Below are 16,896 nucleotides of genomic sequence, written 5' to 3' on the forward strand. Positions count from 1 at the left end.
GGAGGCCCAGTCTCTGGATTCATTTAAGAAAGAGTTGGATAGAGCTCTCAAGGATTGTGGAATCAAGGGTTATGGAGATAAGGCAGAAACAGGATACTGATTAAGGATGATCAGCCATGATCATATTGAATGGTGGTACAGGCTCGAAGGGCAGAATGGCCTACTCCTGCACCTATAGTCTAGAGAGATCAGATGCGGTTTACAGAGGACATTGCCAGCACTAGAGAATTTAAACTGTAGAAATGGAAAGGTTGGTCCCGTTTCCATTGAAACCAAGGAGAGATTTAATTAAAGGGTACAAAACTATGAGTTTTGAAGAGGGGCATGGGACCCAAAATGTTAATTCTGCTTTCTCTCCACAATGCTGCCAGACCTGCTGAGCTTTTCCAGCAATTTCTAATTTTGCTTCAGATTTCCAGCATCCACGATCCTTTGGGTTTTGTGTTAATAGTGGGAATTCAGTGATGATATTGCAAAGGGGGATATGCTTAGATCTCTCTTGTTGGAGCTAATTATTACCTGACACTTCTGTTGATCACATCAAAACTGCTATTTATTCTCCCAAGGCTGGACGGTATGCAGGTCCTGTTGATTGTAGACGTGGGTTGCTTCATTATCAGAGGGGTAACGAATAAAACAGAACATTGTGAATAGCAGGGAGACGATGACGCAGTAGCATTGTTTCTGATCTAGTAATCCAGAGATCAAGTAGTGTTCTGGGGACCCAAGCTGGAGTTTAACTTAAATCCAGAATTAAAAGTCTAATAATGATCATGAAGCCATTGTTTGATTATTGTAACAACCCGTCTGGTTTACTAATATCTTTCAGGAAAGGAAATCTGCTGTATTTACCTGAGCTGGCCTACATGCGACTCCAGACCTATAGCAATCTGGACGACTTTGCCCTCTGAAATGGCCTGGCAAGTCACTCAGTCCTATCAAACCACTGATAAGGAATGAAACCAAACAGATCATCTGGCATCAACTTGGGCACAGGAAATGCCAATGGCAAACACAGCTCTACCAATTCTTTAGCCATTTCCTGGTACGGAGTCAATCAAATTGGTTGTAGATCGTGATCTCAAGAAGTAGTTGATATGAATTGTCCAACCATCACCTCTGGCTGATGATACTTGCAAATACTTCATTGTTTTTCCCATGGATGTGCAGAACCCCTCCATCGAGGATGTGTCCTGTTTTATTCTGTAATCCTATTGGATGTGGCAGGATGGCTGAAAGTAGATCGCATCATTTGGTTGCGGGATTGCTTAGAATGCTCTCATACTTGATAGAACACTGTATTTGGCGTGCAGTCTGTTTATATACTCACCTGATTGGCAGTTGGATAGCCTCAACATAACTGATCCAGATTGACACAACAAATTCCAAATTATGAAAATAAAAATTAATGGAAGTTTAATCATAACTTGATTTTATACTGAGCAACTGTGTTACAGGGACCTGTGGAATCTTTAATATTTGAGGGAAACCTCAGAAGCAAAAAGGTGGAGAAGCTTCCAATGCAGAGAGACCCCCTTATCTCCACCTTTCATGCCCTGTTGTGAACATAGGAAGAGGAATAGGCCATTCAGCCCCTTGAGCCCGTTCCACCATTCAATGAGATCACAGTTGATCTGTGACCTAACTCCACACACCTGCTCTTGGCCCATATCCAGAGTACCCTTTCTTAATGAAAAGGTATTTATCTCCGGTTTAAAATTAACAACTGATCCAGCATCCAGTGCCACTTGTGGAAGAGAATTCCAAACATCTATCACATACTGTGTGTAAAAGTGCTTCCTAACATCTCTCCTCAAAGGGTTGGCCCCGAATTCTCAACTGTGCCCCCTTGGTCTAAAATGCCCAACCAGTGAAAATAATTTATCTTCCGATGAAGGGCTTATGCCCAAAACCTCGATTTTCCTGCTTCTCGGATGTTGCCTGACCGGCTGTGCTTTTCCAGCACCGCGCTCTCGACCCTGACCTCCAGTATCTGCAGTGCTAGCTTTCTCCCAAATAGTTTATCTGCCTTGTCTTCTCTTGTTAATACCTTGAAGATTTCAATCAGATCTCCCCTCAATCTTTTAAATTCAAGAGAAAACAGGTCTGATTTCTCCACTCTACCCTCATAATTTAATCTAGAATAACTTTGCACTGTTAAATTTGAAGAATGAGTGTATTTTAAGATTTATTTATATTCTAACAGCCTCTCTCCAGTGCATAGTACTTCTTGACTCAACTTCCAGACACTTTGAGGTATTTGCCAAGCCCTGTAACAGTTCTGACAATGGAGATAAGTTAAGGGATGGCAATCCTTTACATGAAACTTCCTACATTTGATTATTAATATATTTGATCAAACCCACATGGATATTGCTAATAGTCTTTATCTGAAATGACGATCATTGTTCCACTTCCCGTTTGTTCCCCAATGAGAAAGGGACCCATGAAAATCTAAACAAAAAAAGTAGCTATCAAAGTTATTCAAGACAGTTCTTTTAGTTCCCTCCAAATGATCCTCAAACAAAAGTCAGATTTTCCGATGCTCAGACATCCATTATACCAGAATAGACAGTTCTATGGGGACCCTGCAGAATCCCCAGAGTAGCAAACTCTGGAGGATTTTCCCAGAAAATTAACCTTTCCTCTGGGCAACATCTCTACACTGTGAGCTCTCTGAAAGATTCCATTTAAATTGGAAAATTCAGAGAGTTCTGATGACATTAATTCAATAGTTACTCAGAAAAGTTAGGTGATTTTAAAATGTAGTGCAGAATAACAATTAAACTGACCCCATAGTTACCCCACATCCCCCCCAGATGACCCTGGCTCACACACTTCACCCACTCTGTCTGATTCCTCCGTCTCACATACCCCTCACTTACCCTACCCCACTCCACACCCAACCCCACCCCCTCCAACCCCAAACCGAGCCAGACCAGAGCAGACACCTAAGCTAAACTGACCACCCCATCATCACACTAATGAACCCAAGCCCTTCCTGGCCCAACACTTATCCTTCCAGTGCACTGCCTGGCCAGATTTCACCCACCGACCCCGATTTACCCTCAAATGCATCCCTTCCCAGCATACCCTACCACCTGGCAGCTACGCAGTATGCATTCTTGACACTACTCATTGGGCATACTACCCCCTACCTCGAGGGCACCCTGCCTCCTACTCATTTATCATCCTAAACCTGGCATCATACTCCCTACTCAGCAGGCACCCTACATACTTGACCAACATTCACACTCCTTCCACCCCAGCACACCTATCTAACATCCTACCTAAGCATCCTAACATTACACTCACCTTATATTCACTTTGACAACAGCTGGCAAAGTAGCTACCTTGACCTTTACATTTCTGCTGTGAAATGGGTATGGTGTTCACCTTTCACTAACAGGTCTGCGCTATGAAAGAACTGCATTACAGAAACTGCAAATGGAATCTCTTCTCAGACATGCAGAGCTCATAGAAAGGATAGGCCGCAATGGCAAGGTTGTGACCCCCTCAGAAAATCTGGCCTGATCCACGACTCCTGCTCGCACCTAGCCTCAGGCAAAACACTCTGCAGCAGGGCCTCATCACTTCTTCCAGCCTTGCAGTTGGTAAAATAGCAGACACAGGAAGGGGAGTTTTAGGTGCAGATTTCCTGGCAACATTTTTGGACAGTAGCTGGAAGGTCCTGCAGTCTGAAATGATACAGGCCTGAAGTGGATGGGAAATTTCCTTAACTACTTCCAGTTGCTAATCCATCTGGCCTACACAAATGACTCTCTCACACCAGGCAGAGTGCACTGCAACACAGAACAGTAGGAATGCAGAATAAAATCCAACCAGATGTTAAATCGTTGTGTCACTCAATCCACCTCAACTTTCAAACACATTTAACAGTACGTTCCACTGAAACCTGTGGAAGGAAAACTGCAGCCTCCATTAGTTGCCAGCCTACTCTTTAACTGTCCAGAAGGCCCAGTATTAATGAGAGACAACTCCTCCACCAAGGTGGCCTCCTTCTCACCACTGAAGTGCTTTTCTGTATTTCGAATGCAGAACAATAACAGAGTCTGAAATCTGGGAGATGGATTCTTCATCTCTTTTAAACCCAATTTGCTGAAGAAAGCTGACGAGTGAGAAAGATTGTTGTTTCTTGAGAAGGGACATGGGTGAGAACAAAATAGACTTGCGATTCAGGACATGTCCTTAATTTATTTACACCATCCAGGCAGCCTGAAACTCATGTTCTTCGCAGTGAACTGATACTATTTCAAATAATCCTGTTGTGTAGAACCAAATAGATTCAATTTTTATTTTTAAATCACTTACATTCACACCAATTAGCCAGGACATTTTGCACATAAATAAAATCACTTTTAGCTCTGCAACTCCATGTGACAGTAATCAATGGATTTTGTATCTCAAATGCTATAGAATTGCAATTTTCCTGCCACGTAGAAACCAGCTTGGAGGAGGTAAGACAGAAATAGGAGAGGCCACATTGGGCTGACTCCCCAACTCATTCCCCCTTCCGTGAGACTTTCCTGATGGGCTCGCTCCAATCTATCAGGACTGGTTGCCAACTCCACAGAGGTGGGAGCCATTTTTGACTGTGCCATTGTTGGAGCAGACCAGCTAAATTATGGCAGCCCAATGGGAGCAGACCATGTGACCAGAGACTCCTGCCACACAATGACAGGGTCACAGAGACTGAAAACTGCAACCATATCTGCCATTTCAATCACACAGAGGTTTTCTCTCCACTCTGACTGCTTTACAGCTTCAGGATACTTTCTTTCCTGACTTCCCAACAACTATGTGACGGCCCCTCGGTGGCAAGACACCCTCATATTCACCTACTCACCTCAGCAGTACCCACCTCTCTCACAGACTGCTCCCATTGGGTTGTCCTAGCACATGACGGAGGCTGCTCCAGTAATGGCAGAGTCACAAAATGGCTCCTAAATGGGGCCTCAGTTCTTCTAATTGACTGGTGTGGAGCTGGTAGCCAATCCTGATGGATTGCAATGCACCCACCAGGAAAATTTCACAGAAATGCGAATGAGTTGGGGAGTCATCCCAATGTGGCCTCTCCCACTTCTCTGTCTTACCTCCTTCAAACTGGTTTTCACATGGCAGGAAAACTTAACTCTTTAGTATTTTAGATACAAAATCCATTGACTTCTGTCATATGGAGCTGCCTCCTGGTGCTCCAGATGGTACTTTCTTAATTGGCCAACTCTGGGAAGAATCTAGCTAGCATTCCACGGTTGCCCCAGAATAGAGAAGGCATCAGAATTGTGATCCCGTCTGAGAATGTCCATCCAAGAGACTGTAGCTGATATGAGTTTATCCAAACCATCATATTAGACAGCAATATGATTGATCATCAATATCAACTTATCCCATCCACAGGGTCATGCACCAAATATAACTCTTCACTCATGTAACTAGACACAGCACAGCCTGACAAAGGACAAGGTACTTTAATACTGCACTATTCACAGAGCTTGCAAGCTTTAGTGATGAATGCAGCTGCCTGCAGCCATCATCCCCTTTTAAGTGCAATTATTTTAACAATCATTGATGATGCTACTGACAGAATCTTACACTAAAATGCAACAATGCTCTAGAATTAAAACTGCCATCTTTTTCTAGCACTGTAGATAATCAAATTTCCAGCTAAACATCTGCTGAAAGCACATTTTTACTAGTTCTTGTTTGTTTCTGATTTTTGTCAGCATTGGATTGATTTAGTTTATCTCCACAGATACATGGCTAATGATTAGTTATATTTCTTTTTCTTTTCTCACCACCAGTACTCCTTCACCCCTCTTCTATCCTCTCGCTCTCAGTCAGTCAATCTAAAAGGGTGTCCCTGCCAGTCACCTGATTTCACTGAACTCTGGGATAGGTGTTGGGAATTTGTAAAGAGGAGAATCCACAACTGTTACCAGCTGCATGGCTTGAACTACTTTCAATTCCTTCCACAACAAATGGACTATGGTAGATAGCAATCAGAAATAAAACTTTATGAAACACTGAATGCCACTTAAATTATATTTGCTTAAAGGAAGATAACTACTTTTTCATTTTTATAATAGAAACATAGCAACATAGGAACAGGAATAGGCCATTCAGCCCCTCGAGCCAAAGATCATGGCTGATCTGTGGTCTAACTCCATATACCTGCCTTAAGCCCACATCCCTCAATACCTTTGATGAACAAAAATGTATCTCAGTTTTAAAATTAACTGAGCATAAAGTAACATTTAACTTCAGTCAGAATTTACCATCCTACGTTTTCCAAGGTTGACTCATTCTTTTCCCAAGCATTTGAAGAGTTAAAAGCTGTTTGTCTTATTATTTTTAATAACATAACTGCTTCAATGGAAAAGCGAGTTCCAGTAATGCAAAACAGTTTGACAATTTCTTATCAGCTCATTCTGCCCCACAATGTCAACCAATATTAACCCTGTAGTATCTGATCTACCTTCAAAACCACAAAATGATTCTGGCCAGAAGGCAACGAGTTACATTTTCAGCCAGCACTTAGCTTGTAATGATACAAAAGGTGAAGTGTATTAATACATTTAATAATAGATGCAAAAACAAAACCCAGAACTATTTCTACTGCATAATTTTTGGTTATCAGTATTCTTGTACTACAATATCCTTGAGTTCAGCTACCAGAAAGTATAAGATGGATATCAACTGGGCTTGCTGCTCATTTTCCAAATCTCGACTTAAAGATGCTGACTCACATTGAGATAATGTTCCATACAGATCACACCTCCTTCTAACTATCACCATTCTGCATGTGAATCCATTACTGATAACTTGGCATGTATGTCAGATAGCCAACTCAAATCTGTTCTCCTGCAGTTCATAAATGTCACGCACATTTCCAGTTTATGGGTCACTAAGAAATGGTCAGATAAAAAAAGGCTAAAACTAGTTTGGATATTCATGCTGCTGTGTTAACTGAGATGAACTAAAACAGAGCAAATCAAGAATTTAACAGAAGACCCTTCTAGGTTGGTGTAGTTTTACGCCATGCAGGTGGAGCACCTTTCTCATTTGAAGTTAGACTCCAATGTGTCTAGTTACATGAGTGGACAGCTATATCTGGTGCATGACCCTGTAAATAGGATAAACTGATGTTGATCTTTAGTCACATCACTCACTAATATGATATTACCAATATTAACTCCAGTCATAGGACTCAAAGGACTGCAATCCTAATGGAAATGCACAAAAATAGCCAAATTAAATATATTATGCAATTGTTAATACATTTCAATTCTTACACCTGTGCTGTTTTGCAATTGCAAATTCCTTTCTTCACACTTAGAATGAATTATTTGCTGTCCCAAGAGAGAGTGTTAGATCTATTACGGTCAGTAGGATAAAATCACAGTTGAGAAGTTAATGAGGGCAGCTCATGCTAGAAACGTGCACAAAGGAAATTATCCCAAACACTGAATAAAGACAGGATGTATGATTTTAAAATGGGTACTGAATTGCATTTCGCAAGCCGTAGTTGAAGTACTGCGCACATCTCTTCATTTTAAGACTATACTTGGTCATGATTCTTTGACAGTTTAATACCAGAGAAGAGTGACTAGTTTACCCTAAATATCGAGGAAACTATTAGTCATTACTCCGAACAAAATATTTGACTCTTTACATATACTGTTCCTTTATATTTTAATAAAATTGTCTCCAAAACAATGCCACATCTGTCATGAGATTTTAATCTTAAAATCTATTCATTCAATTTGCTCTCTGTCAATCAAGTAGATTTCATTGAGCACAGCAGAGGTCACTGTAGAAATTGGCTATTCCAAACTTCTGTTATAATGAAAGCTTTGTGATACTTTTATTCTCTTTTGGACTTCCGGGTAGGAGCTCTATTACAGTAAGCAGTGGAACTCAAAACCAGTTAACGTAAATATATTACTAGAGTTACAGTGCAAGTCCACACACAAACAACAATTGTATTCACGCATCTTCCAAAGTAAGCAGAACAAATAGCTGGAAACACAACTGTGATTATAGCTCCCTTTCATTTTTATTCAGAAATTAATGTGGAGAATGATAATTAGCACTCATGGCATATTCACTGAAAACCATGTAAAATCACTTACATCTGATCTAGTTAAAGCGAGTCCCACCTGCTCCAGAGGTATATAATAATGTCTCAATACATTGATTGGAATATAAATAGTTATTTAGATGTCTGCAGTCACATGATCAGCTGGCATCTAAATGAGGCATTGCATACAAAGTATTTACAGGAATCAATTGGATAATAAGCATCTAGAGGAGAAAGTGAGGTCTGCAGATGCTGGAGATCAGAGATGGAAATGTGTTGCTGGAAAAGCGCAGCAGGTCAGGCAGCATCTAGGGAACAGGAGAATCGACGTTTCGGGCATTAGCCCTTCTTCAGGAAGGGCTAATGCCCGAAACGTCGATTCTCCTGTTCCCTAGATGCTGCCTGACCTGCTGCGCTTTTCCAGCAACACATTTCCATATCTAATAAGCATCTAGACCCCTGTAAAAGCAATAAACCAGGGTTAGGCAGTCAGCAAGTCTATTTGGTTATGCTTATGCAAGCGCACAAACAGATTTCCACTTGCTAATATCAGAAGACTGCATAAATTTTAATGTTAAGTGATGTCAAGATGGGGGGAAAATTATACAATATCGTTTAATTAGTTCCTATCCTTGAATTTTGTTTTTAAACTTTGCTGTGGCCACACTGTTTCAGTGCAGTTTGGATGATAATATCAAAGTCATCCTGCACAACACTACACAGATACCTCCTATTTTTACTAATATTTTATTAATAGTTACTCTCATTTAGCCACTGTAGTGTCCTACCTTTTGAGTTTTTCCAATGGTTCCACAGATCTCTCACTGTGATGTGCTTGTCTTCTTTATGGAACTTATTTCCTTTACTGGTAGGATCTTTGTCTTTCATATCTTCCTTAATGAACTGCAGGAAAACAAAATTACACCATCAAGAGATGTTAGTGCGAGTAACATGGGTTAAAGTAGGATAAACTGTTTTGTAAATTTTCTCTGAACATCAAAGTGAAGTACTTAAACATCAAGCCATGAACGACAACAAGATGAGCACTTGGCTAAACGGAAAGTGGGTGTAATTAGAATCTTGTTCAATAAAGAGCAATGCTTAGAGGGATGTTACTGACATACAAGCTTTATTTTTAGATTCCCATACAAGTTGATTTGTCACCTTAGAGACAAGTTGTTAAAATTTGCAGGAGTGATGACAGTATGGATAGAAAATAAACTCCAAGTAATCAGTCAGGATCTTACAAAGACAACTTAATGTTTTCATCAGGAGAAAGTGAGGACTGCAGATGCTGGAGATCAGAGTTGAAAAGTGTGGTGTTGGAAAAGCACAACAGGTCAGGTAGCATCTGAGGAGCAGGAGAATCGACATTTCGAGCATAAGCTCTTCATCAGGAATCAGTCATTCCTGATGAAGAGCTTGTGCTCAAAACGTCGACTCTCCTGCTCTTCGGATGCGACCTGACCTGCTGTGCTTTTCCAACACCACACTTTTCGACAATGCTTTCATCAGGACAAACTGAACTTCAACATGGAAACTACATGACTCCAGAAAGATCCAACATGCAATGTCCTGGTTTGGCCGCATCTGGAAAGTGTATATTGTTCTTACTGCCACAACAAAAAGAGGTCTTGAAGGAAGACTGATAACTCATATAAAGTTGTAATATTTAAGCAAATCAAATTCACTTCTGTATTTCTATCCATTCAGTGGTGCTGAAATCTGAACCCCTTCATATCACCCAGACTTCAAAATGCAATATTTTAACTGTGTCTTCATTCAATTTAAGAGAAACAGATCTGTGGAAAAAAAGAGATGTTGATATTTGGGATTTTGTTGCTCACACGGATCTCCTAAAACAAGTAGGTGGAAGTGCATCAGACTTCGTGATATACAATTCCCAATTACAGTGAAAGATAATCATACACCAACCACCTAAATACTCAAAACAAATAGAAAATGGGGTACACAGGGCAAGAGTGTAACTTAAGGAGAAAGTGAGGTCTGCAGATGCTGGAGATCAGAGCTGAAAATGTGTTGCTGGAACAGCGCAGCAGGTCAGGCAGCATCCAGGGAACAGGAGAATCGACGTTTCGGGCATAAGCCTTCCTGAAATAGGGCTTATGCCCGAAACGTTGATTCTCCTGTTCCCTGGATGCTGCCTGACCTGCTGCGCTGTTCCAGCAACACATTTTCAGCAAGAGTGTAACTTAAAACAAACAGAACAATGAGAAACAAGAACAATAGCAAATGTAAACCCCGAGGAATAAATTAAAAGCAGGACAATGAGAGGAAGACAGATTTATGCATACCCATTTTAAACCCAAATAATATGCATGAATCCTGTAAAAGCAGCAATTCAATTTTCCACCAACTTCAGTATTTTGAAGCTTGGCTCTATTCCAACATGTGCAAACAAGGATTGGAAGCAGGTCATTCGGCCTGTCAAGCGTGCTCTATCATTCACTAAAATTATGGCATATCAGGTAATAGGAGGTTAGGAGAGTTGATAGTGTATAGGAAGGAATGGAATGGAAGACAAATCTTATATTTACAACATATTTTCCAAAAGTCACAGCGACTCTTTCAGAGCAGGTATTTGAGATGGTATACGGTTTTCTGTGTATTCTGACATCAAACAAAAAATGTTACTTGTAATTAACATCGGAAAGTGCATTAAAAATATCCACAATGACGTTTCAAAACAGTTGAGCTGTAACACAAAACAAAGTCATTATAAGGCAGGTGGAGATCCCAAGTTAAATTCTCAGGTCTGTGTGGAGTTTGAAGGTCTCAGTCAAACCAATAGTGCAGCTTCTGCAATTATGCCCTGAGGTTAGGCAGGGAACAGAGGGGAAAAAAGTTAAATTAAGGACCCCATTTTTGACTGCTAACCAGCAGTCACGATACAAAGTATGGAAACGTGGATCCAGCAGGAGAGAAAGACTGAATGTGAATGGTAAAGTTTTCTGTGGTAGGACGAACTCCTGCCACTCAATTTGTAGATCTTTGTTTTGGATTACTTATCAGGGACTCTAAAGTCTGCAGCCTTTGTGCAACTATATGATCGGAGATATCATTGCCATCAAGAGTCAGACTGTCAGTCACACAGAATAGAACACAGCCCATGTCTATGCCAAGTAACAAACACCAAACTACACCCAATGACCTGTACTTGCTTCATAACCTACTATGCCCTCGCATTTTAAGTGCTCCTTAAATGTGACAGGAGTACCTGCCTCCAGCACATTGCATGTTTCTCCCACCATCTGGGTGGGAATGTTTTCCTCAGATCCCCTCTAAACCACTTACGCCACTTTTCAGAGACTCAATCCCAGGGATATGTCAATCCTGCTGTAACTCCTTAATTTCTTACTAACTCTTTCCAGTTTTCTTCTTGGACAGGCGAAACTGTAAGATTTTCTCCCAGTTCTTATGGCCTAAACCTCTTTTCACTTAGATCATACAGCACAGAAACATACCCTTCGGTCCAATAACTCCATGCTGACCATGTTCCCAAACTAAACCAGTCTCACTTGCCTGCGTTTGGTCCATATCCCTCCAAACATTTCTTATTCATGTACTTAACTAAATTTCTTTTAAATGACGTAACTGTATCTGCATCCACCACTTCCTCTGGAAGTTCATTCCACACATGAACCACACATGAAAGATTTAGAAATATTTTGATTTGATCAGAGTTGATTTGTTGTCACATGTATCTGGTTAAAAATACAGTGAAAAGTGTTGTATAGAAGTTACCACTCTGGTGCCATCTTAAATCAAACAGGTGGCACGGTTGCTCAGTGGTTAGCACTGCTGCCTCGTAGCACCAGGGTCCCAGGTTCGATTCCAGCCTCAGGTGATGGTCTGTGTGGAGTCTGCACATTCTCCCAGTGTCTGCGTGGGTTTCCTCCGGGTGCTCCGCTCTCCTCCCAGTCCAAAGATGGTCAGGTGAATTGGCCATGCTAAATTGCCCTATAGTGTTAGGCCAATTGGGCAGAGAAAAATGGGTCTGGGTGGGTTACCCTTCGGAGGGTCGGTGTGGATTGGTTGGGCCGAAGGGCCAGTTTCCACACTGTAGGAAATCTAATCTAAAAAGAAAATGCCCTCTCGTCTTGAAATCCCCCACTTAAGGGAAAAGACACCTGCCATTCACCTTATCTAAAAATGTGATGCTGGAAAAGCGCAGCAGGTCAGGTCCTGAAGAAGGGCTCATGCCCGAAACGTCGATTCTCCTGCTCCTTGGATGCTGCCTGACCTGCTGCGCTTTTCCAGCAATACATTTTCAGCTCTGATCTCCAGCATCTGCAGTCCTCACTTTCTCCTATTCACATTATCTATACAACACATAATTTTATAAATCTCTAAGTTCATCTGTCAACCTCCTACGCTCTAGTGAAACATGTCCCAGCCCATCTAGCCTCTCCTTATAACAAACCCTCAATTCCCAGCAATATCCTGGTAAATCTCTTCCTTTATTCATTTCACGGGATGAGGGTGTTGCTGGCTAGGCAGTATGTATTGCCCATCCCTAATCGCCCAAAAGACAATTAAGAGTCAACCATGTTGCTGTGGCCAGACCAGCTTCCTTCCCTGAAGGACATTAGTGATCCAGATGGGTTTTTCCAGCAAACAACAAATGGATTCATGGTCATCATTAGATTCTTATTCCAGATTTTTTTTATTGAATTCAAATTCTACTGTTTGCTATGGCAGGATTTGAACCCAAGTCTCCAGAACATTAACTGGGATCTGGATTAACAGTCCAGCAAGAATACCACTCAGCCATCGCCTCCCCAAAATGCTCCCCAGCTTCGTAAGTAGCCCTGGCAGTTTGACAACTTCTACCTGAACTCCTCAATGCTTGGAGACTTTGCAAACTAACCTGTCCATCTCTCAAACTCAAACTGCTCACCTGAGCTGAAAAGCAGATTCTTTTGTTCAGATTATAACTGGAAGTTCATTTGTCTGAATGGAATTCAAATTAAGCACCAGTGCCCTTTGATTATTTGTTTTCTTTTCTGAATATCATTAACCCAGCACTGTAAGCACTTTATCTGGCTAAACTGTGACTTGGCCACATACATTCTTGGAAATAATGCATTTTGGTTACTTTTCCAAACGATTTTCTGGATTCTTTGAAAAGAAAATTACCCACATAGAACAGAAATCAAAATCCATCTGCCTCAATTTGAAGAATCCAAATGATATTAATTTCTATTCATAGCTTTAGTACAGTATGGAGTCAAGCTCTCCCAACACTGTCCCTATCAAACACTTCTGATTCAGGATTGTTCTGTGACCCGAGATGTGAGTGAGAATCTGGGAGCTGTAGAGGAAGGGAGTGTGTAGGATTGGTGGTTGCAGGTTGTGCGTGAAAGTTGAAGAGAAATAAGAGTATCTGAGGTGGTGCATGCACTGCAACTTGAGGTGGTGATGCAGCAGTGGCTTTGTTTTGCAGCAGTGCTAAAACTGGGGTACAAATGCAATCTAACAGCAGCCGTAATAGACTGAGAGCGATATTTTGTTTTAGTTTGTTGTTTTACAAATAGCACCACGTTACTGTTCCTAACACCCACAATGCCCTAGCAATGAGATAATCCAAAAGAATGTACTAAAACCAAAAGGCACACACTGAAAACCCTACATCACTGAGTCCCTTAGCAACTTTTGGCAAACTTTACACTGAATATTGTATCTGGATACTCAATCTGCTACACTGTCACAACTCTCCAGAGTTTTGCATTTTGGCTTAAAATATTATCTAAGCAGCCAGTTCAGAGATGTTATTATACCCCTCTGGGGCAAATGAGACTTGAACCTGGACCTCCCTGCCCAGAGGTAGGTACACCACCAATGTGCCACAAAAGCCTTTTGCATTTTGGGTTAAAGTTGAATGGTGCCCTGAATAAATCGGTGACCTGAGTGTTATGTGTGGTCACATGTTTAGGTTTGTTGCTCGCCCTGCACCTTCCTTTATTAATATTTGGTAAAATGATACCATCGTGAACACACCATGGTTATGCTAAACAGAATATCATACAGCTAGATCTAGCTCCACTGCAAAAGGAGGTGTTTCCTGTGCCTGTTTTTAGCTCGAAATAGAGACCTTGATCAGCTAAGAATTACATCCAAAGGACTCACAGCAAATATGCTGAAATGTCACTTCATCAGGCCATCAGTACTGGAGATAACTATCTGTAGAATACCACACTTCTACTAGAGCCAACAGCCTTGCCATATTCTGCCTTCAACGGCTACGAAGTTTTCAACTCTCATGCTTCATGCTGGGCAGTCACTTCCTGTGTCACTGTGACACAGCAGTGGGGCCTATGCAATCCTGGGAAAACTCAAATGTGAGTAGAAGATTGCAGTTACGTTTCTAAATGTCTACCTCTCGTTGGTGCCGGGTGGGGTTCTTGGACTCAACCTGACCCTTGGAAAAGCAACAAAAGGTAGAAATGCATTAGCAAACTGGCTCATTTTGTTCATGTCCCCACCTCGACTCCAAATCCCCTTCCAAGGGCTTGGCCTTCCCCCATCTTTATAATTTTGCTTATAATAGCTGCTTGATATCATAAAACGGTTTAACTCCCTTCTTTGATAGCACTGACAGAGGAAGAGAAGCTTGTCAATTGTTTGTATCGAAAAGTAAAGTTTTATCTACAAAAATTTAATTTCTAAAAACAAAACAAACGTAAAGGAAAAAAAAAGGACCATAAAGGTTTCTCGAGATACATGAAAAGGAAATATTTGGCTGAAACAAATCTGGGTCCATTAAAAGCAGAATAAGGAGGATTGATAATGTGGAATGATAAAATGGCGAAGAAGCTAAATGATTATTTTTTGTCTATTTTTACTGAGGAGGATACAAGAAATCTCCCAGAATTAGTGATCTAACTGACAATGAAGAAATTACTCAGAAGTAAAAGCTTTGGAATTCTCTACCACAGATGGCTGTGGAAGCTCAGTCACTGAGTATGCTTAAGGTACAGATAGATTGATTAATTTCTGACTACCAGTGGCATATAGGGTTATAGCATGAGATGTAGAAGGCAGTAAAGTGTTCAGCCAGCCATGATCATACAGATTGGTAAGGTCAACAATCTGATTTGATTTGATTATTGTAGTCACATGTACCCAAGTACAGTAAAAAGTTTTGTTTTGCAAGCAGGACATGTAGATCATATAAAACAAGGACATACAGATCATTGGATGTTTAGCCAGAGTGAGCCAAACAAGTTAACAGCTGCATGAACTACTCCTGTTCCTGGTAATAGTGGAGACTGCTGGTATCCCAGCAGTTCATTATAAAAGTAATGCAGAAATACCTGCAAGAGAGAGGAGTCACCATAAACTCGTCTATGGCATTTCATTCCTGCCCCCCTCCACCTCTCAATATCACACACAAAATTGCAGAAATTTAAAAAAAATTTGAAGACAAATAAAGCATTCAAATCTAAAAGTGAATTGGCCTTCAGTGCATTATACTTGCAGTTCACCTTTTAATTTTGGTGGGTCAAAATTAAAACTACTAATCTTAATGGTGCTTACACAAGCTACAAACAGAATACTTAATGAACATTAGCTAATACTGCAACATGGGATAAATCAAAATTATTAGCCTCACGTGGGTATTCTCATTCATGTAACTGCATGCAGTATGTATATAGTTAACAAAAGCAATATGTTCAGTAAAGTACATGCATCCTTCCTCCCAAATGTATCGGAAGAATGGAACCTTTATGATCTGATATTACTATTGCATTTTGCTCGATTGCTTTACTGTGTTAAGAGGCATCATTAATATTTAATCAAATACTGAAACATTAGGAAAATCAGATTTTCACTTTTGATGCTGCACGGTTACAGCAATGAATTAATTCACAAAATCTGGATCGGAATTCTCCAGTGCATTCTGTGATAGGGTCGTGCAAGAGTCAATAAGACGGTGTTTCAAAACTGAAGGAGAGCCATCCTCTTGGATTTCCTGTGTACGTTACTACATAGAAGGAGCAATATCGAGGCTGTCCAGGAAATATTGTGGAAGTATCACAGCTTGTGAACAGCATACCAGAAAAATAATATGGGGTTTGAGAGAAGTAATTTCCCTATTGGTCTGCACTGGCTTTAAACATCAGTTGAGTCATTGTACATTTGGTCCAACTAAAATTACAGCAGTTAACAGTAACACATTCAGGTTGTTGGTATGGCTGGATTACATGCAGTTAGGTGGTAGGATATGTTTGCAGATCAGAACATTTTCACAACACTGGCAACAGGAGGGGAACAGGAAGATGAGCAGATAAAGGGCTAGGGTCTCTCTCCCTTCTCCCTGCAGTGAAATGAAGGCATTATATGTTCTCATCATTCTTCCAATGGGACTTTTTTTTGACAAAGAAGTGCATGTTCTAGCAATAGTGCAAAAGGACATTACTGCTTTTTAAAATATATTAGAAGTTTCATGTGCAGAAAATTACCTATTTATGTTGAAGATGGAATAAACTGTACAATATGATCTCCATTTCTGACTATGTTAGTCATAGACTAAACAGATGCCAAGAGAAAGAGAGTCTTCTTTTCCAAACAGAATTCTTTTCTGAAGTGAAAGATTTATTGTGCATTGCTGGATTTAATTGAAGTGTCCTGGCTACATTCACCCAAAATTTTACACAAAAGTTAACACCCATCCATACTCGACTGAATCAAATGCCATATTTAAAGATTCAGGAGATGAAGACGACTTCACTGTTATTGGAGATCTTTCTATCACTCGTGATACATTAGTC

The 16,896-nt window shown here is 40.6% G+C and overlaps 1 protein-coding gene across 1 annotated transcript in view; it reads right to left on the bottom strand.

Annotated features, from left to right (window-relative positions):
* The window catches only part of stim2b (stromal interaction molecule 2b), a 68,308-nt gene that overhangs the window by 49,222 nt on the left and 2,190 nt on the right, over window positions 1-16,896 (bottom strand). The window contains exon 2 of the mRNA XM_043700547.1: window positions 8,890-9,004. Within this exon, the coding sequence (XP_043556482.1) occupies window positions 8,890-9,004 (115 nt within the window). The remainder of the gene's footprint in view (window positions 1-8,889; window positions 9,005-16,896) is intronic.

The sequence above is a fragment of the Chiloscyllium plagiosum genome, chromosome 1 (assembly GCF_004010195.1).
Source record: "Chiloscyllium plagiosum isolate BGI_BamShark_2017 chromosome 1, ASM401019v2, whole genome shotgun sequence".
Classification (NCBI taxonomy): domain Eukaryota; kingdom Metazoa; phylum Chordata; class Chondrichthyes; order Orectolobiformes; family Hemiscylliidae; genus Chiloscyllium; species Chiloscyllium plagiosum.